This window comes from Engystomops pustulosus, chromosome 8, assembly GCF_040894005.1.
Source record: "Engystomops pustulosus chromosome 8, aEngPut4.maternal, whole genome shotgun sequence".
Taxonomy (NCBI): Eukaryota; Metazoa; Chordata; class Amphibia; order Anura; family Leptodactylidae; genus Engystomops; species Engystomops pustulosus.
In genome coordinates this window covers 80,029,747-80,055,921 of record NC_092418.1, presented here as the reverse complement: position 1 = coordinate 80,055,921, position 26,175 = coordinate 80,029,747, and the positions used below count along the sequence as shown (strand labels likewise).

Genomic DNA, 26,175 nt, shown 5'->3' with positions numbered 1-26,175 from the left:
TCATAGACTATAAATAATAGAGGAGCTTAAACGCGCAAGTTGCTTTATCTGTTAGTCCATGCTCTGCAAGATTTCAACATGTGAAAAACAAAGGAAGTTTATTTTTCTCGTATCATATCTGGGGTCATGGACTTGTTCAGATTAGCTACTTACAGAGAGACTCCATATTCATTCTTACATTTCCCCTGCTATTTCTTTTCCTATGGTTCACAGTTATCGAATGGAGCCTCATAACGGCATAGACAGAACCCTCTCTGCTAGTTGGGAGCACACCGGGGATATCCTCTCCATCTTCATCCTCCACATCAGAACATCAAGTAAGGGAGGGCTCCTTCTATATAACAGGAACCTGTCGTTTATTAAAAAAACATCCACAAGATGGGAAACGCATTTCTGGAAAGCTTATAATGTGCACTGCTCAAGTCTGGCTTTGCCTCGGGAGGGTTGCCTTGCGAGCCCCATTAGGGACAGGGACTGATCTGGCAAGCTCTGTGCAGCGCTGCGTAATCTGTGTGCGCTATATAAATAAAGGAATTATTATTATTACAACCAGAATATGTATGAATCCCAAACCAATGTTCCAAAATACGACATGCGTAGAATCATTTAACCCGAATAGGAGCTGCCACTTTAATTATATGACCTGACTTTTTCATGCGCCTTTCAATAAAGGTTCATGTCAACTAAAGGCCAATGGGTGAATATACAAACGTGCAATCGATACGCAGAATGGGCGAGATGGCATTTGCTTAATAACACCTCTCCACCTCTATTCACAGATCCCCTATGGGGAGCTGTCAAGTTAGACCATTGTCAGGATACAGGAGAATTTGTGTGCATGGATTATTATTATTATTTTTTTTTTATAACCAAGACTGTTTCTAAGCAATCGGCCACTGGTTTTGGTACCTAATATGCTAATTAGGCTGTACTGACAGGTGGGAGGTAGACCTTGGCCTTCTGTTGTTAAAGGGGTTTGCCCATGAAAGAAAGTTCTCACATTTTAATCCCAAAGTGATGTTTACACAAAACTCAATTTTAACCCCTTACTTTCAAATTTTTCTCAGGTTTATTGCTGTTTAAGCTCCTATCACTCATTGATGGTCAGAGGAAGATTCCAGAGTGTGAGCGGGGACTCTCTAAGCAGACACTTCATTATCCCTGAGGTGCTGACAAATAAGGTGACATAATCAGGGTCCAGGTTTATATACACTTTCATTTAGCTCCTGAACATAGTACTAGTATCTGACACAGAAAAAGAGAGATGAGACAGATCAGAGACTATGAGATCCATGAGATGGATATAACACACTTCTACTCTGCTTCATCTAAACTATAACATACACAGAGTGCCTCCTCCCTGGACAAATACTGTACAAATCTGTAGCTTGTAGAGTAAGTCTCTGCACGATGCTGCTTGCTGGCAGGAAGTGTTTGTGTGTGAGCTGCTCTTGTAATGGAGTGAGAGGGGCTGGAGGAGAAGCTATTCATGAGTAGAATCTGTCCTGCCCTACCCCAAAGATAGAAGATTTACAGTTGGAACCCAGGGCAACCGAAATTGTGTACACCAGGACTGATGGAGACAGGATGGAATTATATCTTTGAAATGCTGCATTTTTGTTAATAACACTGAATTAGAGAATGTGTTTTTTTATCCTGAATATATTTAAAGGGAACCTGTCCCCAGGAGACCCATCTTTAGCACTCCCCAAGTCCCCACAGAGCATAGTACATACACTGCCAAAGTGTTTTTGTATAAAAAATTGGTTTTACAGAAAAAAAGATATGTTATATTGTACCTTTCATTAGCATCTGCTGTGTGACTAGGCAGTTGCCTTTTGGGAGGAGCTGGAAAGGAGCAGTTTCCCCCCCACCCTTGGGAAACACCTACTCCATGTGACCTTTTCAAATATATGAAAACACCCATCACTTGGCTTAGCGACGCCCCCTGCTCCACTACAGCCAATCCCGAGTGTGGGGAGTTATTCATATATTTGAAAAGGTCACATGTTTCCCAAGGGTGGTGGGGGGGGGGGGGAGAACTGCTCCTTTCCAGCCCCTCCCAATTGCCTAGTCACACAGAAAATGCTAATGAAAGGTACAATATAACATATCTTTGTTTCTGTAAAACCAATTTTTTATACAAAAACACTTTGGCAGTGTATGCACTATGCTCTGTGGGGACTGGGGGAGTGCTAAAAATGGGTCTCCTGGTGACAGGTTCCCTTTAAGAATCTTGTCTTTGTGTGAATACCCATTTAAAGAGCTTTATTACCACATTAAGTAGCAAAACTAATAGCATTGACTGCTTGGAAACAGTGCGAGTTAGGCTGGATTCACACGACCGGTGCCTGCCGTACCGTAGCACGGTGGGCACACGGCAGCTCACCCCCGCCCCTCTCAATAGGGATATATGGCGCAAGGCGCTGTATGCCCTGAAAAAATAGGACATGTCCTATTTTTTCACGGGGCACGGAGCAGTATGGTGCCGCAATTGTGCTGCAACCTACCGCTCCCGTAGGGCGCTGTGCGCCCATTGCCGTCTATGGGGGACGTATATCGGCCGTATATACGTCCCCCTTGCGGTAGTGTGAATGCAGCCTTAGAGGAATAAAATTCCAAAATGCACCAGAGCTAGTACTGGGACACCTATTCAACAATGCAAAGAGTTGATGGTGGTCATCAGTAACAAAAAAGCACATCCCTGTAATGTTGTCTTAATGTGTGCCTCCGTTTTACAGTAAATATTTCACAATAAATTAGTGAACTAAATATGTGAAACAATGTAAGTTGTCACATGACAGTGCAGTCAGTGCACTAAATACAATAACTTTGACTGATCAGTGCCGCGGGCATTATTTTGACTGTACAACCGAGCAGTTGAAAAGTAGAGCATGTCCTAGACTGAACCCTTTTTTCACTGATCACAGAATATAGTTTATGTGGATCCATGAAAAACTTGAAGAAAATGTGAAGTTTTCAAGGTTCAGAATTGGCATGTTTATGTGTAGAAAGCCTAAGACTTCCCTCCACCAGCTGAGAGAACGGAGAAGTGTGTTAGACTACCACTACACTAAAAAGTGTGCAGGGTAAACACAAAAGGGTAACCCATAAAGGGGTTGTCCACTTTGAGCAATTTATTAATATTGGTGTAATGAAAAGCTTATATTGTATTGTCTGTTTGTACTGTATTTGACTGTAATCGCATGTATCTGTATAGTCTGTATGCAACCTATCCTTAACTGCATGTACCACTAGACCTGAGCCCTATGCACAAATTGAATTTCCCCACCAGGGGATTAATAAAATTGTATTGTATTGTATTTACGTTCTGTATTAATTCTTTTACTTCCTGTGGAATAAGACTGCCCATGGTCATGTGATGTCACACAGGTGCACGGCTCCTTATAACACACAGCTCTGATTACTGTAACAAGCCATCACATTAAGGGTACATTCAGATGGTCGTCTGGGGGACTGTATATACGTCCCCATAGATGGCGATGTCTACACGAGGAAAAGATGCACAAGAAAATTTCACCGTACAAGGTGGAAAGGATAGAGCATTTTCTCAAAAGTGTAACTCCAGAAAATAATTTTTTTTGGTCCCGGGGACAATTGTATTTTATACATTTTGGGCAGCCATGGGAAGAAGAATTAACAAGAAAGCTTCATTGCAGACACCTTTGATAACTCTTAAAGTTGATTATTGCAGCCCGAGGTAAAGTACAGGAAATAACCAGCATCCAGAGGTCCATCTAGAACTAGGAATCATCTGTAGTCCGGGGGTAGGTATCCGTATAATCAGGATAGTCACGATATCCTGTGTGGCACATTGTACAGCACATGTATCACATTTCATTGTCCTTCTTAAATAAAGCAAGATACAAGGGAATCTCCAAAAACAAGGCAGTTTTCTCTAGCAGTGCAAGTCTTTTAGCAGCAGACATATACACATGCACATGGTGAGTTCTATCTCATTTATTAAAGCAAAAAAATAAAAACATAGTAAAAGTGGGTGGGGGATGAAGAGGAGACAGCGAGCACACACTTTAGTGGGAGCCGGGACCCTTACCTTATCTCTCAAATGGTGTTCTGCTGCTTCAATGTTCAAAGGATCATCAAAATTTAATAGATCCTAAAGGGAGAGAGGAAGAGATTTCACACTAAATAAAACTGTAAATCGCTCATCCATGGACACGCTCTCCACTTTTGGCAAAGGCTTCAGCTAAACCTTCAATCAAAGGTCAGATTTCACCCGGCAAATTGGGCTTTCTGTAAACTTGTCTGAAGATGGTTATGCAGAGATGCCCATTACCACTTTGTTATGTCATGAGATCATAACAATATGTGGCTGCATGGAACGTCATCATCGCCCGTCTCATAAACATAGGGCTGCACTTTATGGAAGGCAGAAGAGCTGTACTTATTATACACACATGCCAGACAGCAGGAAGATCACATCCAGAATACTCTGCATCCAGCCCAACAAGGTGCAGAGACACAGGGCAGCACATGTATCAGTAACACAGGACATGATGCTGGGAGTTATCCTCCGAAGGGTGCTTTCAAATTCACTGAATCCATTTTGACCTATGGACACAGACTGTTTTTCGCTTCCTGGCTACGGTGATTTGTTACTGATGCCTTACTGACCCATTCTTTTCAATGGATTTTTTCACACTTTCTTTTTTCACTGAGCAGTTTAGAACCTGTTCTTTGTGTGTTCACTGACAACAGTGGATCAGTGGAAAAAAACTGTAGTGTGAAAAATGCCCATTGAAAAGAATGGGTCAGTAAGTCATCAGTGAAAAATTAATGAAGCCAGGAATGTATGTGTCAAAGGCCAAAATGGGTTCAGTGAGAAATTACCCTAAGGGCTCTTGCTCAGATTCGGGGCAAAACTATCCCCACCTCAAATATAAGTGGGTGGGTGGGCGGTCGTGGGGGGGGGGGGGGGGGTGTTAAAGGGGTTGGCTGGTAGGTCTTTAGTATTGAATGTGACACAAGTACCACACACTCCTCTGTTCTTCTTGAAGCGATACACTATACCAGTGATGGCGAACCTTTTTGCAGCTGAGTGCCCAAATTGCAACCCCAAGCCCCTCTTATTTACAGCGAGGTGCCAACCAAAAATTAAAGCAGTAACTTATTGCTCCCTGTTTTTCAACAACTTTCGGTCATACTGGCCTCCTGAGAACAAGATGGAAAATTTGCATCATTTTAGCTTCTTTAAGTGTCCCTCTGTACACAGAGAATGATGGGGGCAGCAGGAGGATCTCCAAAGATAATTCGGCCCTGTCTACTCCTTCTCCCTCTTCTTACAGTCCCAAGTAGCGAAGTAAGTTTCACTTTAAAATATGTCCTGTCTGGTGTGTTGGGGTGATGGCCTGGGTGCCCACAGAAAGGGCTCTGAGTGCCGCCTCTGGCACGCGTGACTGCGGGTTTTTTTTGGTGAATGCGTCACCAATTTTTTTTTCTTACCAATTAAAAGTAAATAGCAAAGGCTATAACTTATTTCTAATATACTTTATTTTCAGATTACTTTTTTTTTTAATCAAGAGCCCTCATTTTACTTGCGCTCTAACAGCATTTAGTGCTATGCTTTACTGCAGTCTCATGGCCACAGGGGACAATGGCCTGGAGATGACTCACTGAGGTCTATGGGGGGTCTTCTGGACATGCTCAGTCCATGGAGGGAATGCAAATAAGCCCTGCTATCAGCTATTATCAGTAATCCTAGCAACGATCTCTCAGAATCTCTCTATATATATTGCAATTCTGCCTGTCTAGTTTGTGATGTGCAGGAGGTAACTGCTGTAAAGTGTTCCCCTATATCATATAGCAGTGGTGGCGAAACTATGGCTCGGGTGCCAGAGATGGCACTCAAAGCCCTTGCTGTGGGCACCCGGGCCACCACCCCAGCACATCAGACAGTACTTAAAGAGGACCTGTCACCCATAATTTCAGCACTAGGAACTGCTTACTAAAGTCAGCAGTTTCTAGTGCTTGAACAAATGCGCAGTGTTAGAAGGATAGCGTTACAGGAAACCTCCGGTAATGCTATCTAACTCTGCGGCGGGGTACAGTGTAATCGTTGGACCGCTCGCCGCACGTCATGAATACATGACGCCCCCTCATGATGATGGTCCGATGATTACACTGTACCCTGCCGCAGTGTTAGATAGCATTACCGGAGGTTTCCAGTAACGCTATCCTTCTAACACTGCAACGTTTGTTTAAACACCAGGAGCTGCTTACTTTAGTAGTGCCGAAATTATGGGTGACAGGTACTCTTTAATTATTTAATTTTTGGTTGGCACCTTGGGATAAATAAGGGGGGGCTTTGGGTTGCAGTTTGGGCACTTGGTCGCTAAAAGGTTCGCCACCACTGTCATATAGCATGTGCCAACTGTTCTTGAACTATTGTAGGAAAGTTGGCTTTAAAAATTATTTTACTGTGATTAACCTCAAAATAGCATTAGTTGGATGAAAGAAACAATCTTTTATATTACAGGAATGTGCTGGTAGATTTGCTGTAATGTAAAGTGGCATCACTTACATGCTGCTCGTGGCTCCCTCCCTCTGTATCTGTTCATAAAATTCCTTTCCTAAAAATACAATAATGATCCTGGGGCCGTCATTTCATTTTTCATCCGTTCATATAATTTCTTTTCATGGTCTGTTTTTGATAAAAATGTACATTCACAAATGTGCTAATAAGCCCTGTGGACTGTGTGTGTGTCTCCTAATTATTCACGCTCTCAAGAAAAGCTTACCGCCCTCCGGTGACATCACATGTGCGGTCGTGCCTTCACTATGTAGCCTGGAATTGCCGAGAACCAGTGACGAAACTAGATCACTGGCTGGCACAGAGGAGTAAACAGACGAGCAGTAAGTTTTCTGGGGGAGTGAAATATTAGGAAATGACGGAGCCTGGAGGGGCTCTGGTGCTGCTCCCCAGAGCCCCTTGGGGATCATTAGCATATTTCTAAAAGTAAATTTTTAGGAAAACCAGCCCATAGTAAGGAATTATATAAGCAGAAACTGAACGAGGGGCCAAGAGCAAGTATGTGCTTGTACATTCCCTTTATGAGAAGGTGCTGTCAATTTCCCTTGACCAAAGGAAATACCACCTTTAACATAACCCTATCGTCTGCAGCATAATAGCAATCTACAGATAGACAAGAAGCACTGTATGAGGGTTTTGAAAACTATATACTTGACTATACTATGAAGCAGTGTATATGAATAAATATTATTGCCACTATTATGTAGTTTCAGCAAGAGGTTCTCTCCGGCCATACACCTTATCAGCAGTGCATGGATATAGCTGCTCCTGCTCTCCACTATTAACATAGAAATATGACTTTTATCACATTACATCAGTACTTACTGTAAACAAGGAGTTCAATCCCCATACAACATCCTGCAAATAAAATCAGAAAAAGAGAACCATCAGACAGCAGATAGATGTGAGCGGATGATGTTGAAGTCATTTATTAGCTGGTAACGTGGTTTACTTATCAGCAGCAGAGCCCCAGGACACACACGTGTAGTGGGGGAGAACATGACAAGCTGCAGAGTACCGGGCAATGGGATAAGCAGCGTGTAAATGAAATACAAATTAAAGCCTGTGTGGAGAGACTGCGGGGAATAACAGATTATTATCGGATTTTACAGTCAGAAGGTGGTGATGATCACAAAGGGCATCAGAGAATGAAAGACGCCAATAACAGATATGGATCCGGTCTGCGGCCATACAATGAGAAGGCTGCAGCAGACGCCGCCTGTCATCTGGCACAGGGGGATAAACAAGACTGCAAAAAGTGCCACTGATTCTTGTCTTCCATTATCTGAGGTGGAAGTAAATAAAGAGCAGTCTCAGAGCTGTACTTCATTCATCATAATACACTTTATCAGTACAGAATAGCGTACAAGCCTTGATGTGCAGGTGCTGTAGACTACCTGCGGAAGAGACAGGCAGGAGGAGACACATTGCCACTCTACACGGAGTCCTTACTTATCTGGGTCTACAAAGTTGACAGCCCCCAAATAGCACATATGCAAGGGCTACACTACAGGGGTAGCAGTCATAGCAGTTGCTATGGGGCCCACTGTGTCAGGGGGTCCCAGCATTTGGGGTATTGGGTGCGTATATGCAGCATGTGTGTGTATATGTCATCTGTATATGGTGATGTGTATAAGCTGTATGTACGTGTATATGCTGCATTGGGCTACATTCACACACATGTATGGGGGCCGTATATATATACGGCCGATATATGTCCCCCCTTCACTTCTATGGGCTCATGGCACTCTACCGGAGCGGTACGGTGCACCACACGTGCGGTACCGTACCGCTCTGTAGCCCGGGAAAAGATAGGACATGTATTCCTATGGAGAGGGGTGGGGGTGAGCAGCGCACACCTCCTCCTCCTCTCCCTGCGCTGCCGTGTGCCCGCCGTGCTATGGTACAGCGGGCAACGGCAGTGTGCATGTAGCCTTGGTGTGTATGGTGTAGTTTGTCTGCATATGCTTTATGTATAGATTGTTGATATATACTGTATGTATATACTAGTAAATACTACATAAATATGTGTATCCATAAGTATATAAAGGTGTGGGATTATAACTCACATCTGTGAGTAAACAAATATGTATATTCAGGAGTTTGCTATAGGGCCCTGCGTCTCCCTGAACAATTGTGGGCAAGAAGAAGCGATGAACAGGGGTCATGTATGCAGCTCATTCCTCCAGCAACTTAAAGGTAGTTTTCCATAACAAATTAAAATGTGTGTATGTGCAGTACTATTGTATTGTATTGTGTAATCTGCCAATCCTGTTGGTCTGGCTAGTCATGTGACCTCTACTGTCCCTGATGTGGTCAAATATGGGGCGGCATGGTGGCTGAGTGAGTAGCACATCTGCCTTGCAGCACTGGGGTCCTGGGTTCGAATCCCACCCAGGTCAACATCTGCAAAGAGTTTGTATGTTCTCTCCGTGTTTGCGTGGGTTTCCTCCGGGTACTCCGGTTTCCTCCCACACTTCAAAAACATACTGTTAGGTTGTTTAGATGGTGAGCCCCATGGGGACAGGGACCAATTTGACATGCCTGTGCAGCGCTGCGTAATCTGTGTGCGCTATATAAATAAAGAATTATTATTATTATTATTATTAAATATGATGGGATGTGTAGTAGAGTGGCATCCAATGCAATGCAATGATTTGGCAAAGAGTCGCCGCTTCAGTCGTATGAAATAAAAGTGAAAACACAAAAGGTGAACACAAACATAATCAAAAACTGCATTAAATATTAATTCATTCTTACTCCATGCTCTGATAATCCTGATAATGCAACTTTTTTTCATAACACAATCTACCTGTCAGGTATAGGGTACAGCAACATCAAATGTCACAGAAAATCTGCACCAGGCGATCAACTTAAACATTTTTGTGGTTTAGTAATCAGTTTGCTGAGAAATAATTAAATGAGAGGAAAAGGTCACAAGGGGAATGAGAGGAATTGATGAAATTAAGCATGATGATTGTGTTTAGTGGCAGAAGCTGCTTCCTTATTTAGGAATCCATCACTCCTGTCAGCGGGAGAGCGGTCCTAGCACTCGCTGATATAGCAGGTATACCGTGTACTAGGACATACAAATGGGCCAAAACAAACATGATCATAAATGAGTTACTTAGGATGGACCCTGCAGCTCCATGATAAACCTCTGTAGAGAACGAGATTAAAGGATATTTGGAGAAATGTTTACCATATATACTCGAGTATAAACCTAGTTTTTCAGCACAAAATTTGTTCTCAAAAACCCTAACTCGGCTTAGTCAAGAAAAGAAAAAATAGTCAAAACCCACCTTTCCGACGTCACCCGTAGTTCCTATGCTTGTTTCGATGCTCTGGGGCTGCCGCGGGTCCTTCGGCTCCTCCTCTGGTCCCCTCGCGATGCCGGCAGCTCACAAACCATGACGTCGGCAAGCAGCTGACGTAATTCTGTGTGCTGGCCGAGTGCGAAGACTCGAAGAGGAGCGGAAAAATCCGAAGAGGACCGAAGGACCCGAGGCACAATAGAAAAAAAAACTAGCCGCATCCTTAGGAAATATAACTTCAACCAAGCCTTTCTCTCTGCTAATAGAAGAAAAAATGTCATGTATTCGTCCAATGCCTGGTATTTACAGTCTAGTCAAGGCTAAATCACCGTGTGAGATGTTTATTGAGAAGATAAAAAAGCAAATAAGAAAAAAAAAAAAAAGAAAAGAGATGATCCTTATTACTCCAGGAGTCACAGTTTTCAGCACCCCTGCGAGAAGTCCTGGGTGTCATGGGACCCATTTTGCCCAATCATTTGCCTCTGTAGACCATGATACGCCACTTCCTCTAATGTCCAGGGTCTACTAAGAGGCTACTAATTGAACAAAGAGGATCCTATGAGTGGAGGCGTTGAAGATTGGGTGGATTGGAGAGATGCAGCATTGGAGCAGGGTAAGTAAATTACCTTCCATAGTCCTGACTGGGATTTTAAGAACTCCAGAAGTACTAGAGCGACAAGGGAACCAGCAGCTGCAGCGCGGTAAGTAAACTTTATTTTTTTATATTGGTACCTTCTTTATGGTTTCAGGTACAGAAACAGATACAAATTTGTGTTGTAACCAAAAATGATGCCCATTGGCAGAGGCAGATGTGAGTTTTAAAGGACATCTACCAGCAGATTACTTCTGGTAGAGTGTCTTAATTAGGCTGCAGGTTCCCTCTAGGGCAGTGGTGGCGAACCTATGGCCCTGGTGCCAGAGGCGGCACTCGGAGCCCTCTCTGTGGGCACCCGGGCCATCACCCCAGCATGAAGTTCACCAGACAGGACTCAAAGAATCTTCCTACAGAATCTTCCTACAATGATAGGCGGATTTGCCCTCCTCCTTTCAACTGCGTTGGTGTCTTAAGGAGGATGAACGATTGAAAGTTGTCAAAGAACAAGGAGAAATAAATTATTAAATTGCTTAAATTGCTGCACTGGCACTTTGCTATAAATAAGCGGCTTTTGGTTGAAGTTTGGGCACTCAGGCTCTAAAAGGTTCGCCATCACTGGTCTAGGGGATGGTGGGAATATTTTTTACAAGTCTTCTGGGATCTTTAATAACAAAATATTAACTTGGCGCCTCTCGGTTTCACCCCCCCCCCCCACTCCCGCTGCTAGCTTCCTCCCGCTCCTGGCCGGGATGTCAGAGCCGGGGCGTGTGCTCCCTCCTAGTTACCCCGGTTGGCAGCAGGGGCGTCTTGCAGCAGGGGGTATAAATTAAAAGCAGGAGAAGACAAGAGGTTTTACAAAGTAAATATTTTGTTAATAAAAATACCAGTCAACTAAAAAAAACAGTCCCCCCCCATCCCCTAGACGGAACGAGCAGCCTAGTTAGGACACTCTACCATCAGTAGTCTGGTGATAGATGTCCTTTACAGGAGTTATCAGTGGGACATGAACAACATTTAATGCATGGATCATGTGTAGACACATAATTCATAAATAAAAGTCTCACTACATGACATTGTAGTAAGGGCTGTGTCTTCATCTTCAGTTGGGGTGACATTAGTCAGACAAGAGCATTTGCAGCCATGTGACTGTCGACAAGCTAAGCTAAGTCTACCCTCGTATTACCGTCTATTTTAGACATGTACTAGCTGTCTATGGCTAGTGCAGGGTCCTGCCTCCATCCCGGAAGTTGATTTGGTTTACGTAGCTCAGAGGGGTAGTGTGAGAACAGAAAATTAAACAATTTATGCAGCATATAGTTATCGGGCATACTAAGGATACCACTTTATTGATAAGATGAGAAAGTGACCGCAGGTGGAGGGTCATGTAATCTCTAATGTCCATGAACAATCGTCCTGCCAGGACATTAATCTTATATTCAAGAATACTATCATAAGTGCTGGCAGGGCAATATGTAGGGGGTTTCTATTAACAGAACTTTCAAAATACCTATAGAAATTAAAGGTTTCCTAAAATAATTTATTCTAAAAGTTTCTTAAAAATTTGAGAGAATGCTGCTTGATTAGTGATCTTTCTAGCATCATGATAAAACAAAAGGACACTTCTAAAATGACGCCAACACAAAACTCTGATATGGTAAATGTGAGTTAGTAACTAATTTGGGTAGAAAGACTATCAGTTTGAAAAACAGAACATTGTGAAGTTTGAAAATAGAAATTTTTTTCAAAATGTTTAGCAAATTCACATTTTTTCATAAATAAATTCAAAATAAGGGCCGGCACCAGTACTGGGCATACCTGGGCAAGTGCTAGGCACCAGCGCTGCTGGGGGTAACCACATAAGACTGTACATAAGAAATCCGTGGAGGGGGAGGGGAGCTGTATACAAAATAACCATGAGGGGCTGTATAAAATACCTTTGAGGGGGCTGAATATAAAATAAAAATGAGGAGTCTGTATACAAAATAACCATGTTTAGGATGATAAACTAAGGAATATTTTTGTGAACAGGAGAGCCACCACTTGAGTTCACTGCAAATAGGCCCCCTGGGGCCTACTCATACCTGGAGCCCTCCCTGTTCATCATCTAGTACAGTGGTTCTCAAGCTTTCTAATGCTGTGACCCTGCAATACAGTTCCTCATGTTGCGGTGACCCCAAACCATGCGATTTGCAGTAAAAACGCTATAAAATTGCGGCTCCGATGGCTTTAGGCGACCCCCCGCTGGGGTTGCGACCCACAGGTTGAGAACCACTGATCTAGTACATGCAGGTGTGATGTGTTTGTGAAGTGAAGTACATAGATGAAAGTAAAGTACAAGGCAAGAAATTCCCCTGGAGATCCAGGCATGCTCACAGCCCCACCGAGTCAGACACTGCCATAGAGCCGAGACGTCCAAAAGGTGCAAGTGTTACAAGAAAACAAGATGTCACATATATAGGGTTTAATGCAAACATATTGTGCAGCAAATTGTAAAGTTAGACATGATTCTAACTACCGTATATACTCGTGTATAAGCCGAGTTTTTCAGCACAAAAAATGTGCTGAAAAACCTAATCTCGGCTTATACACGAGTTAATTAAAAAAATAATTAATCCGGCTCCCGGTCCTCGGCGGCAGCTCCCGATCCTCTGCGGCGGCTTCTCTCTTCAATCTTCACATGCCAGCAGTCGCGTCTATGCGACTTGCCGGCGGGCGCACAATATGATGTAGCGGTGTCGCCGCTGATGACGTCATCAGCGGCGACACCGCCGCATCGCACTGTGCGCCCGCTGGCAAGTCGCATGGACGCGACTGCCGGCACGTGAAGATCGAAGAGAGAAGCCGCCACAATGGATCGGGAGCTGCCGCCGAGGACCGGGAGCCGCCGCCCAGGACCGGGAGCCGCCACTTCAAATCAAAGGTGAGTATCGTCGGACGGTGAGTATTAAGTTTATTTTTTTATTATACTGAGGGCAGGCTGTATACTTTTTGGGGCAGGCTGTATACTTTTTGGGGCAGGCTGTATACTTTTTGGGGGCAGGCTGTATACTTCATGGGGGCAGGCTGTATACTTCATGGGGGCAGGCTGTATACTTCATGGGGGCAGGCTGTATACTTCATGGGGGCAGGCTGTATACTTCATGGGGGCAGGCTGTATACTTCATGGGGGCAGGCTGTATACTTCATGGGGGCAGGCTGATTGTATACTACTTGGGACAGGCTGTATACTACAGGGGGCTAGCTGGCTGTATACTACACCCTCGGCTTATACTCGAGTCAATAGGTTTTCCCATTTTTTTGTGGTAAAATTAGGGGTCTCGGCTTATACTCGGGTCGGCTTATACTCGAGTATATACGGTACATAGTTTACTTAGATTTGAGCTATAATTTCTGTAAATGATGGTAAAACCCCATGCACATAGAGGTCGATGATGCGGTTGCACAATTTATGGTCACGGCCCCCATATGGGTCTATGGCACCCGATCACAGAGTGGTGAGCACATGGTGTCTGACCGTGGCGTCATCTTCCCTCTCTACATCGTCTGACTTCATTTCCATTACGTGCAGTAACATTTTGCACTTATTATGCCAGCGCCCAGAGTCCCCCTTAGTATTCAGTGATTATGTGGCCGCACGCATCCTCCATGTTTGACATAGGACTGTCCTCTGACTGTAGACGGTGGTAAGGGACCCCTTTCGGCACACACTGCACCTCTACACGTACTCACTGTCTATGAAGGAACACGGTAAATGCTACCCCCACTACGCATTTATTTAGGGTCTGGTATCACATTTTTTTGAAGGACTATATGCTTTGCATTACTTCACTGTTTAGCCATATATACATTTGTATTTTATGTATAAGGCTGGTTACACTTTTTGCAAAGGCTGGAAGGTTCTGGTGGTTTGGGAGCGCTTTTTCTGGTACAACTTGGCTTTTAAATTAAAATCAAGCATGATAAATCATTCCTCATAGATCCAGGTAATCTTCGCATACTACTACTAATAATTTATTTATATAGCGCTCACAGATACTCATTATCCATGGCCTCCTTCTAATTTTTAAAATTATCCTAAAGAGCCAGATGCGCTCTGGGAGGTGTTACCAGGGCCCCTCTGTGCTGTAGCTGTAGTTATACTGTGCAGGAGCACGTCTCCAGCAGGCAGATGGAGGGGGATATAGTTACTACTAATGTGCAACAAGAGACAATATTTTTGGTATTTAACTAAAGTAAATCACAAGAATATTCTCGTTTTTAATAACTTGGCTATGAATTATGTTTAATATGAAGTATTTATATAACAGGCCTGGTTTCTGCTGAACCCGTATGATATGACTAACATTAGAAACCTGGTCATAACCCAATGATATCAGCACGACAGTTGTGGAGACGGAGCACGAATAAATATTTGTGTAACCATGTAAGGTAACGTGGGATTTATACCTTGCAAAAAATATCTCTTATCCAAATAATTCCTTGAGGTCCATCACTCTGGATCCACTTCAGATTTAATTTCATTGCGGTGTCAACCTGCCAATAACATGTGGAGATGATCTGTGTTTTATGACATCCTCCCTCTCTCATTTTTTCCATAGTAGACTATCAAGTGCGTTTAATAGGTCATATATATCTAGTGATATGGATACATCATTAATTTTTAATGATCATTTATTATAAATATTTAAATTTTATTTCCTTGTGTAAGCCCTAAAGGAAACCTACCGTGAGGAAACTACTATCAAAAGTAGATCTTATGCTAGATTCCTCCGGCCTGCCTCTGCCCTAATCTGTAATGTAATAATTACGGAACCTAACCCAACTTATTACTTAAATAATATTTTTAACATGTAAATTACCTGCAGAGGCTACTGGGGTATGTACTAACTTGGCCAGGCACTGGGAGCTAAGGCTAGTACACACCCCAGTAGTCTCTGCAAGTAATTTACATATTACAAAAATAGCAAGTTTTAACAAGTTAGGCTGGGCTCCAGGATTATTAAATTACTGATTAGTGCAGAGGTTGGCCGCAGGAATCTACAATTAGATCTACTTCTGGTTGGTTTCCTTCAAATATGAAAAGTGCTTTATGATTCTTTGTTTTAGATACGTTTAATGAATACGAAATCAAAACAGGCCTTACAGATCCATACTGACTGTAAAAGGGGGGTCAGACAAAGATAGCTCCCCATTAAACACAACTTCCCTCCTTCTCTGAAGCCCCTCAAAACACATCAACTGAAAATCATTAACCATCTAATGTATATGGGGTTTCTCTGCAGATGTGTGTGTGTGGTTGTGGTGGTGAGGGGTTTAAGTATTGGAGAAGTTGGGTTTCAATGTGTTTATTCTTCAGAGATGAGCAGCTTCTGGATGTGGTTTTCTCTTCTATTGGGCTTAAATGCAATTGTGTTGGAAAAGGTAGCTTTAGGTTGAAAACTTGTTTATGGGTCCTCTAGCTAATGGTAACCAACTTCAATTGCCCAGGGGCATGAGGAACTGCCCAACAAAGTCTCTTGCCTCCCTTTTAAGGGTGTGTACCTGAAGTTTTGATCATAGAAAAGCTGCAGTTAGTGTTCGGTATGAGCCTACGAAAACACCTTTGGGTATGTTCATAAAAGCAAGATTGTAAAAAATGCATTTACATTCCAGAATTGTAGCTGGACTTTGAGTACTGGGGTGTGCCCTCACACTGCTGTGTTCTTTGATCTCTGCATTCATATTGTTTTCCAGCTGCTCCCTTGTACAGTAATATCTATCCATGAGCCTTCAGCTCTTACTCAGCACAGAGCAAAGGGGGTGTGCTGTGAGATCTCACATAGAAGTGCATCAGAGTGCACCCAAGTCCAGCTACAATCCTGGAATATACTAATTTATCACTTCAATTAACTCAATGGGACTGAAAGAGAAGAGTGTTGCCCTCCTCTTCACTTCAGTAGTGCCATAGCGATATTGAGTACTGTTCCAGAAAGATGACCCACAGTTGTTATGATTGATCAGAATCTCTTCAGTTGGACCCCTATACATCAGACACATTCTACCCTTAGGATAGGTAATAATTGTCTGCTCTGTGGATAAAAGTAAATATTGGAACCCTAACCTTCTAATAATAATAATGGAACATTATGTACTTATTGGCTTTGCCAATTATTAGGGTCCATAAAGAAATGGAGTGTACATACACATCAAGCTGTGTCATTTTGGCTACAGTTTTGGAAATGTTTGTATAATAAAGCCAAGAAAATAATAATAATGAAATCAGCATCTGGTTCCAGGTGTAGGACTATGATGGAGAAAAACCGCAATCTGGACTTTACCCTCGATGCCGAGATGAGGAGTTGTAGACGAGAGATATTTTTGTTTAGCTGAAATTGCATTCTGCTCCCATATTAGCAGCTTTACATATAACAAAGACTCCGCTCCCCCTGTTGGAAAAAGGCATTTATCTGAATCGCAGATTACTTCACTACTTGACTTTTTGCTCACAACAACTAAACGAATTTGACGAGAGAAAACCCTCAAGGAGCCACTTCACTTCCCCAATGGGCAGAGACAACAAAACAATTCTGCTTAGAAAGCTCAAAGTCAAGTGTTTGGGCAGCAGAAATGTTTAAATCAACTAAGGAAGAGTTCTGTGAATGGCAGAGGAAAGCCTGCAGGGAATGGAGAAGAGAACATCCAGGATGTCATTGTACATAAAGCTTACAGCCCCTTCTTTGTTACACACACAAAAGGAAAGTTCCCACTACAAGGCTTTACAGAAGATCATTTTTAAGCTCCCTGATTGGTGTATACAGCATCCACAACAACTTTAGAGAAGTGTAACATCCCGGAGATAGGATAACAACCGCCTTAAAAAGTAGCCAGAAACCTTAGAGATTTTGATCACCAAAGAGTTATTTGATCAGCCATGTTTTAGTTGGTGACTATAATACATCATTACATGGGTGCTATGAAGATAAGTGTAGGCATCTGTGCTGGTTTCATATTCATGGAAAACCCTTAGGGGCCTGGTGTAAAAAAAAAAAAAAAAAAAAAAAAAAAAATTACAGCCCCCCCCCTACTTACAGCTTACCTTGCTACTTACCTTACCTGGTTCTGATCCTGCATCCAAATGGAAGTTCCAAGCGGTCATGGCACAAGTTTCATCTAGCAAGTTGCCTCAAGGGACACAGGAATTCACTTCGGTTTTAGAGGGGACTTCACTTCACTTGCTCCAAGTAGGCCATTCATTGAATGACGTGCATCCTAGACAACCGTCTGGTACTTTTGGTTGGACACAGGCCCAAAACCAGAAGCGTCAGAGTGATGCAGAGCAAGCATTTGTTCTTTTTCCTCCACATTGTGGAGGTTATTTCCGATTTTTGGAAGACCCCACTAAAGAGTCCTGTAATTGGCTGCATTAGTCACTTGGTCTAATGGGATGTCCCTGCTGACGCCAGAGGATGCCTTGAGAGCAGCCAGCACTGGAAACACAGGCGCAGGGGCAGACAAGTGCACTTTTTAAAAACGTTTTTGTTCCCCCTTAATTGCAGCAAAAATAACTATTTTATACACGATTAGGACAAACCCCTATGTTTGCAGCTCAAGTAATATGACAACTCCCATACCCATGTTCAGAAAGTAAAGCATCTACAGTAAGAAAATAAAAAACATATATTAGAAAGACAACTTGGGGACACTTAGTGGTACTTTCGGACTGTATCACCTCTAGCATTAGTTTAGTGAGCTTAACTTTCCATCACTGATTTGTCATGCCAGAAAAAAGAATAGCATCTAAAGCCACATCCCTCGTCATGAAATTACAGCCCTTTTTGGATGAGTCATAAAGCGTAATATATAATGTATTCAACAAATAGGTCCAAATTGAACCAAATTGCACCTTCCATAGTAAATCAGGTCTATTATGTTTCAAAGCTCAATTTGAAATATGTAGAAGGGATAGAAGTGATATTTCCTCTTTCGGATATGTTCACACAGAAAAATACTAGATTTTAACCCCTTGCCGCAAACTGCCGTCACAGTAAATATATCGCAGAAAACATCCACCAGTAACATCTGGTAGCGATAATGGGTGTTACCCTGTGCTGCAGGCAAAGCTTCAGTACCATTTAAAAGTTGCCATATCTATCGACACTTTTTCGCCATTTTGCAAAAAATGTACAACATAATCTTATTACAAACCCCAAAATGGTAACAAAAATGCCAAGTTGCTCCACTAAAAATGAAACCTTACACAGGTCTGTACGCCATAGAATGAAAAAAAATATAGGCCTCAAAAAATGGCAAAATGTGTTTTTTGTACAAATGATTTACATTTCTGGAAATCTATAAATTACAGTATATATTTAAATGTATAAATCTCTCAGTGATTGTACCGACCAATAAGAAAAAAGGGAACATGTCATATGAAGCACTTAATGAAAGCTGCAGAAAAAAAATGCCCACAAGAAAATGTTGCAAACGCGCTTTTTTTTGGGTCAATTTCAGCGCATTTGGATTTTTTCTCCGCTTCTCAGTGCACAGCATGGAATATTAACCACTAATGACTTGCCTAATTTTTATTTTTGAATTTCCATTTTTCACTCCCCACCTTCAAAAATCAATAATCTGTGTGAGGTCTTGTTTTTTCTGAGTAAAAAATTGTACTTCAAAGTGATGTTATTTAATATTCCATGCCGTGTACTGTGGAAAAAAAAAATTCTGAACGCATTTGCACCATTTTCTTGAGTTTTTTTTTTTTTTTTTTTTAACGGATTTCATTGTGCACCCCACATGACAGGTTTCCTTTATTCTTTGGGTCGGTATGATCATGAGCATACCAATTACACAGGTTTTATTGTTTTAGCAAATAAAAAAAAAAAAAATTAAAACCTTCTGTTAAAAAAAAAATGTCTTCATTTCACCATCTTCTGCCACTAATAACATTTTCATACATCAGTGTGCAGAGCTAGTGGGACGTTTTCTTTAATAACATTTTGGGGACTGTATGACATTTTGATCACGTTTTATCAACATTTTTTATATGTTGCAAATTGGCAAAAAGTGGCCTTTCAGGCCTCTGGCGCCGTTTTCTGTTACAGGGTTCAACGGTAGGAATATCCATATACAGGCAGTCCCCAGGTTATATACAACATAGGTTCGGTAGGTTTGTTCTTAAGTTGAATTTGTATGTAAGTCGGAACTGTATATTTTAGAATTGTAACCCCAGCCGAAATCTTTTTGGTCTCTGTGACAATTGGATTTTAAAAATGTTGGGTTGTCTTAAGAACCGAGTTTAAAAATAAACCTTCATTACAGACACCTGTGATAACTGTTATAGCTGTTTATTGTAGTCTAGGGCTAAAGTACAATAAATTACCAACATCCAGAGGTCCGCTTGTAACTAGGGGTCGTATGTAAGTCAGGTATTCTTAAGTAGGGGACTGCCTGTATTATATTTTGATAGATCACACATTTTGAGACACGGTAATATCAAACATGTTTATGATTTTTCGTTTTTATTTTTATATCCGTTCTAGGGAAAGGGGAAGATTTGAACTTTTTTTTTTAACCATTTTCTAGTCCCCCTAGGGTACTTTAACCCTAGGTTGTCTGATTGCTCCTACCATATACTGCTATACTACAGTATTGCAGTATATGGGGATATTACACATAATCTGTTACGATATGCTATAATTTTTTCTTAAATTATAAAGCCTTGGATCTGTCACATCATGGGGGGCACCAATCTCAGCCAAGATGGCTGCGGCCATGTGATGCCGGTTTTTGGTTGGCAGGGCTAACACCCTAGCACCGATCATGGTAGCACCGGTGGATGTTTGCTACCATAAGCAGCAAATTCCCAGCTTTTAAGGAGAAGGCTCAGCCCGCGAGCCCTCTTCATAAACCCGTAGTTAACGTGTGATGTACAGATGTGTCACACCTTGGTATGGGGTTAAATACAGCCACCAGGTACTACAACTTGTTACGCAGAAAACAAGCCCTCATACAGCTCTGTACATGAAAAAGTTATGGATTTTTAAAGGAGGGGAGAAAATAATGGAAATGCAAAAAAAAAAAAAAGGTGAGTTTTTTTCAGTCTTTGGTAAAGCAGGGAATTACCTGCATTAAAATGTAGATCACCAGGGGATTACTATGGGAATGTAGAGGTAGCTGTCACTACTAGAGCCTAAAGGGAACCCTAATAGCCGCTCTAGCACAGAGCTATATATTGTCCTTGTAGGTAGAGACCCTGAGCGTGTAGCAGTGCTGTTGTGTAATGACATGAATCACTTGCTCTTTTGTTGCTGAATGAGACTCGGGATACATTGAATGGAAGAAGTAAGCAGGAGTTAGTTATTTGCATCTTTTGTTCACTTTCCTTTTGCTCATTTGAAGCTTTTTCTCGGTCCTTGATTAATCATAGGTGGGAGTGGGATTCACAGCCTCATCTGCTAAGAAGCGATGCAAATCTCTGCTTTATGTCTCAGCGTTCTTCAATCAGACAGAAAAAGAGCTCTTTAGAGCCATGGACCCACTTAACACTCGCTAGACATCATACAACTGTATATTCCATCATTTACAGTGTAACAGGGAAGCTATCACAGATATTTTCTATGTAGATATTTTTAATGATTTTTATATTTATCCAAATTATGACCTCATTGCCTTGGCCATACACCCTCAGCACTTCTACTATGCCCCAATGTCTTCTCTGTAGTTTTCCCTATCTAATGACATAATCTCTTATTCTGAGGCTCCATGACCATTTGGGGGCCTGTAATACGGCCGCACAATTTTTCGGCTGTATCACGGCCCAAAGGTAGGTCTATGGCACTAGGTCACAGTGAGATGGTGTTGTGACCCAGCTGGATGGCCACTCATCTTTCAATAAAGAGGGGAGTCTAAGGAAGGATCACTACCCCTCCGTTCCCCATCCGGCCTTGTGCTCCCTCTGGGATCCGGTCCGGTTGAACATATGAAAGTGTGCAAGGGACCTACATTTTGTGCACGTGCACTAGCTGTTGGTTGATGGACATCCATAGACAGTTAATGAGATCAGGGACTCTCAGAAGCAGAAGAAAGCAACATATGGTGATCTACTAGATAGATGAAGAACGATCCAATGGCCTTTACCTCCAATGGAGAGACCAAGAGAGACCATGCTTCCATGGCTCTTTGTTTTCCTGAATTTCAAGAAAATTGGAGGATGCATGGATCTCTTACGATAACGTAATGGTGTGGGATTTGGTAGCACCCATAGCCTCAACCTAGGTGGGGTAATGTTATTTTCAAAGTCATGAACATGAATCTCATTCTTAATAATTATTGATTTATAAAGGAGCTGCCTTAGAACTGGAGGTATATTTTTTCCTTTTCCGATCCTGCAAAAGATATTTTCACCAATCTTAGGCTACATTCACACACATGTATGGGGGACGTATATACGGCCGATATACGTCCCCCATACACTTCTATGGGCTCACAGCCCTGTACGGGAGCGGTACGGTGCAGCACACGTGCGGCACCGTACCGCTCCGTAGCCCGGGAAAAGATAGGACATGTCCTATCTTTTCCCGTGATACGGTGCCGTGCGCTGTATCTTCCTATGGAGAGGGGCGGGGGTGAGCAGCGCCTTAGAACGTGCATGGCCTTAAAGACTTTGCACGCCTGCAAAGGCAAAATCTCCAAAAGGAGAATAATTTCTTACACAGCCAAACCAGTTCCTTCCAATGTACTGACCAGATTCAGTGACGACATAATCTGCAAATGGATGTCCATTCCTTTTGGAAGAGACTGCATGAAAGTCCTGTCACCAAACTTCCTAAAAGTTGGGCATTGATTTATAGCATGCGTTCTTTTTGACCTCTCATTGGCATTTTCACAGCCACACAAGGACTTGTTTGTTTGCAGGTTGTGTTGATTTTTTTTATGGCACCATTTTGGGGCACCTAAAATCTATTGATGAAGATTTATTACCCCTTTGAGCAGAAATGCTGATCACTGCTGATGCTTTTTTTTTTTTGGCTTTTTGTTTGTTTTTGGTTTTTATGGTTTTCGGGCAAATAATATTCTGGAGAAATTAAATTTGAAGATTCTTTCTGACTTTTGCAACTATACAAAAAAAATGCTTCATGTCATTAATTTGGTGTGTTTGATCTTGTTTTTTGCAAAACAAACTGAAGTTATTATTTGTACAATTATGAAACAATTTTTGAATGTTATTTTGTACTGTGGTTAAGCAAATTGTATCTGTTTGGCGAAAAAAAAGGAAGACTTTTAAGGTGGTGACTATTATTTAGGCATCCATACCTAATGTGGTAGCAAGCATACTAGAGGCATATTTCTTATTTCCCCTGTATTTAAAAATGTATTTGCATATTCTTCATCACATACAGTTTCTATGTAATGTGACACCTCGATGAGCCTCGGACAGTCTTGTTAGCAAGACAAAATTCAGCAGAAGTTGATTAGGAGGGAAGAAGGGAAAAATAGTCTAGTGCGCCTTATAAATGAATTGTATTTACCAAAGAAGAGGGGAGAGGGATCTCTCTCGCAATAGCCACAGCACACGCACATCTCCCACCGCAATCTTCCCTACTCAATTTTGAGTTACTGCACTTTGCAGGTCCACCACTATATTTGTCCAGATTCGGTTGCTAGTCTGGCTACCCGGGAAGACCAGTTCTAGCTGAATCATTACACTACATTGGGGGCTTTCCTGTGTATTTAGGTCTGCACATTATCCTTTTTTGTTTGTCACTCTATTAATATATTACTAATAAAAGTTAAATTTTGATCTCCTGGCTATGGTGCCTTTGGGTTGATTGATGCCCCCTTTCGGATTTTTTTTTTTTTTTTTAATATATGAATTGTATTTACAGACAACAGCTGCCTTGAACTGTGCACAGGTCTGCCACCTGCTGGTCATTCATCATTATAATCAGGTGCGCCTTATATATGCACCTAGACGTTTTAGCAGGCATTTATTGATGGTGCGCCTTCTAATCCGGTGCACCTTATAGTCCGAAATACAGGTAAGTGGAGAAAGAAGCACTTTTACTCTGGTAAGATCTATTATTTAGTTTCTTGCATTCACCCGTACTATTTATTTATGCAAAATTTGTTAAAGAGTCAGCAACAATTTAATTCTAAAACGCTCGTAAAAACGCAACAGAGATTTTCCAGATATATTCTAAAAAACTAAATACCTTGACATATTCAAGCTCGTCCTAATGGCTCAGCTTTTCCAACCGGCAAACAATATTATCAAAATAAGATGTTGGATAATGGTGCTATGACATGATGCTCTATGACAGGGGGATGAAAAGCAGCAACAAGTAATTAGCTTTCTGCACATTCTACTCCGCTGTCACTTGATTATCAAACACATCATCTTATACATTATAGAAGCACATAGAAAGCTAAGGAAGTTGACCTTATCTGACAGAAATGTCTGTTTTAGAGACACAAATCTCCCCCTTTCAGCTTCTTCCCGATTTACGGGTAGTAATAATGAATATGAGGCGGCCTCAGTCTATAGCTGCGCTCTGTGATAACAGTCCGGTTGGTCCTTTAAATTCCATGGTTGGAGGCACTGATGCAATATTTACTGGACCTTAAATTACAAGCTGCGCTCGGGTTGCCAGCTATTTAAAGCGTTATCAGTTTGCTCAGTTGAAAGTGACAGATGTGCCATGAGCCAACAATTCAAGGACTATATATATATAAAAAGTAGGTGCTAGCCAAGGACAGAAATTGTGTCCGTTTGATCTGATCTTAGTCCGGATGTGACCCGACATAACACACAAAGGATCTGGTACGAATACTCCAACTGCAGACAGGGCAAACAGGGAGTAACAGAGAAGACAAGTATTAAAGGGGATGGCCCCTAATAACACACTGTACAGGTAAAGGTAAGTAACAGTAAAGGTCATGTAACCCCCTGGCAGTAGGACTCATGACTACAGGAGGATGAAGTGGGCCATCCAGTCACTGTTGGAGGAGCATGCCAAGGATATCCCCACAACCCCCTTAACCACTAATATGGGAGTAATATGGCAGAGAAGGCCTGCATTCAAAAATGACTGTACAACCCCCTCACCCACTGGGAGTCAGCAGGACACAGGATATCACAGGAAGTCCCGAGTCTTCCTGCTGGCACATCACATGACCTGCGACTCATGTGAACTGCAGACAAACATAAAGAAAGAATTGGTTATTGATTGCCAATTAACAAGAAACTATAAAAGTGAACCTATATAAAAAAAAAAAGCCCACATCTAGAATCATCCAGTGAACGAAGAATGACCCCAATTTTTTTCTTAGCAAGATAAACGACTTTGGGTGTTCCAACCAGTCATTACAACATGTCAGAAGAATTTAACGTCTAGATTTACACTTGAGAACAAGACAAAATGATAAATTTTACGATGAGTGACTGGCCAGTATTGGACAGCTATGAGGATATGCACAAGTTATGGTCATTCTCTATGTAACCCCCCCTCTGGAGAGGTGAAACTAGTTTTCCTCCCCCGTCTCCAACAAAAGTGAATGTAATGGGAAGCCAGACTTGTCTTCTTCACACCCTTGCACTGGGGCCTCAGAAGCCGGCAAATACTTTCCAAACTATCCTAGTTTGCAGGGTAGAGTTTCTCTGTGCAGCTGCCATGTGTCAGTGTCAGGATCAGGCCTCATTCTGAGGGGGCAATGAAGAATTTATAGTTTACCTTGATGTTACAGAGGAATACTGCCCACAGATTTCTTAGGTTACAAATCTTGAGTGTTAGGAAAATGTTCACTTGGGGACAGAAACAGGATACACAGTGGTGTAACTAGTAGAGGCAGGCCCCATAGCAGGCTTCTGCATAGGTCCCCTTCCCACCTAACAAATATGCATATTCATATACTTACACATGCAAGTTACAATCACACATTTACATATTCATGGGCACACATATCGAGTACATACACACATACAGTGTCATATACAAATGTACAGCATATATACACACATACAGTATATACAGACACCATATACACATATAGCATAAATACATCACATATATGTTATATGCATAGTATGCTGTACAATCAGAAGCATAGTATGTATATAATGGTACACATCCTCTACTCTTTAGTGTGTCTGGTCGGATGATGGGGCTTCCTAACACGGCTATGGCTGCTACTGCTGTAGTTTCACCCCCGAAGTCACACATTGTATAGCATGGTCATCAGGGCTAAGGTTCATGTACACATATAAAGAAAGCACACAAAAAGGATAACAGACAAAAACCTATACAGACAAGTGATGATAAAGTGCTTTGTCACATAAGTTTCTTCAGAAGTACAGAATGTAAAGAATTATGGCTGAGTGATCCAGAGGATGGAGAGTATCAACATATCCTAATCACCAAGAACATCTTATATCAGTGATGGCTAACCTATGTCACTGGTGCCAGAGGTGGCACTCAGAGCCCTTTCTGTGGGCACCCAGGCCATCACCAGAGATGACTCCAGGTATCTTCCTGCAGTCCCAGACAGCCCAGGACTTGCTGTACACAGATGTATTTTAAAGTGACAGCTGTACCTGGGACTATTTCCTGCTTTATTGGTGTCCTCAGGGGCTGGTATCAATGAAAACTGTGACAGAGAACAGATAAATCACAAATTAAATTTCTGTGTTGGCACTCTGAGATAAATAAGCGGGTCTT

The 26,175-nt window shown here is 42.0% G+C and overlaps 1 protein-coding gene across 1 annotated transcript in view; it reads right to left on the bottom strand.

The window, feature by feature from the left end:
- Positions 1 to 26,175, bottom strand: part of UBE2F (ubiquitin conjugating enzyme E2 F (putative)) — a 137,842-nt gene that overhangs the window by 12,567 nt on the left and 99,100 nt on the right. The window contains exons 8-9 of the mRNA XM_072121398.1: positions 7,397 to 7,429; positions 4,076 to 4,138 (exon numbers count right to left, since the gene is read on the bottom strand). Of these exons, the coding sequence (XP_071977499.1) occupies positions 4,076 to 4,138; positions 7,397 to 7,429 (96 nt within the window). The remainder of the gene's footprint in view (positions 1 to 4,075; positions 4,139 to 7,396; positions 7,430 to 26,175) is intronic.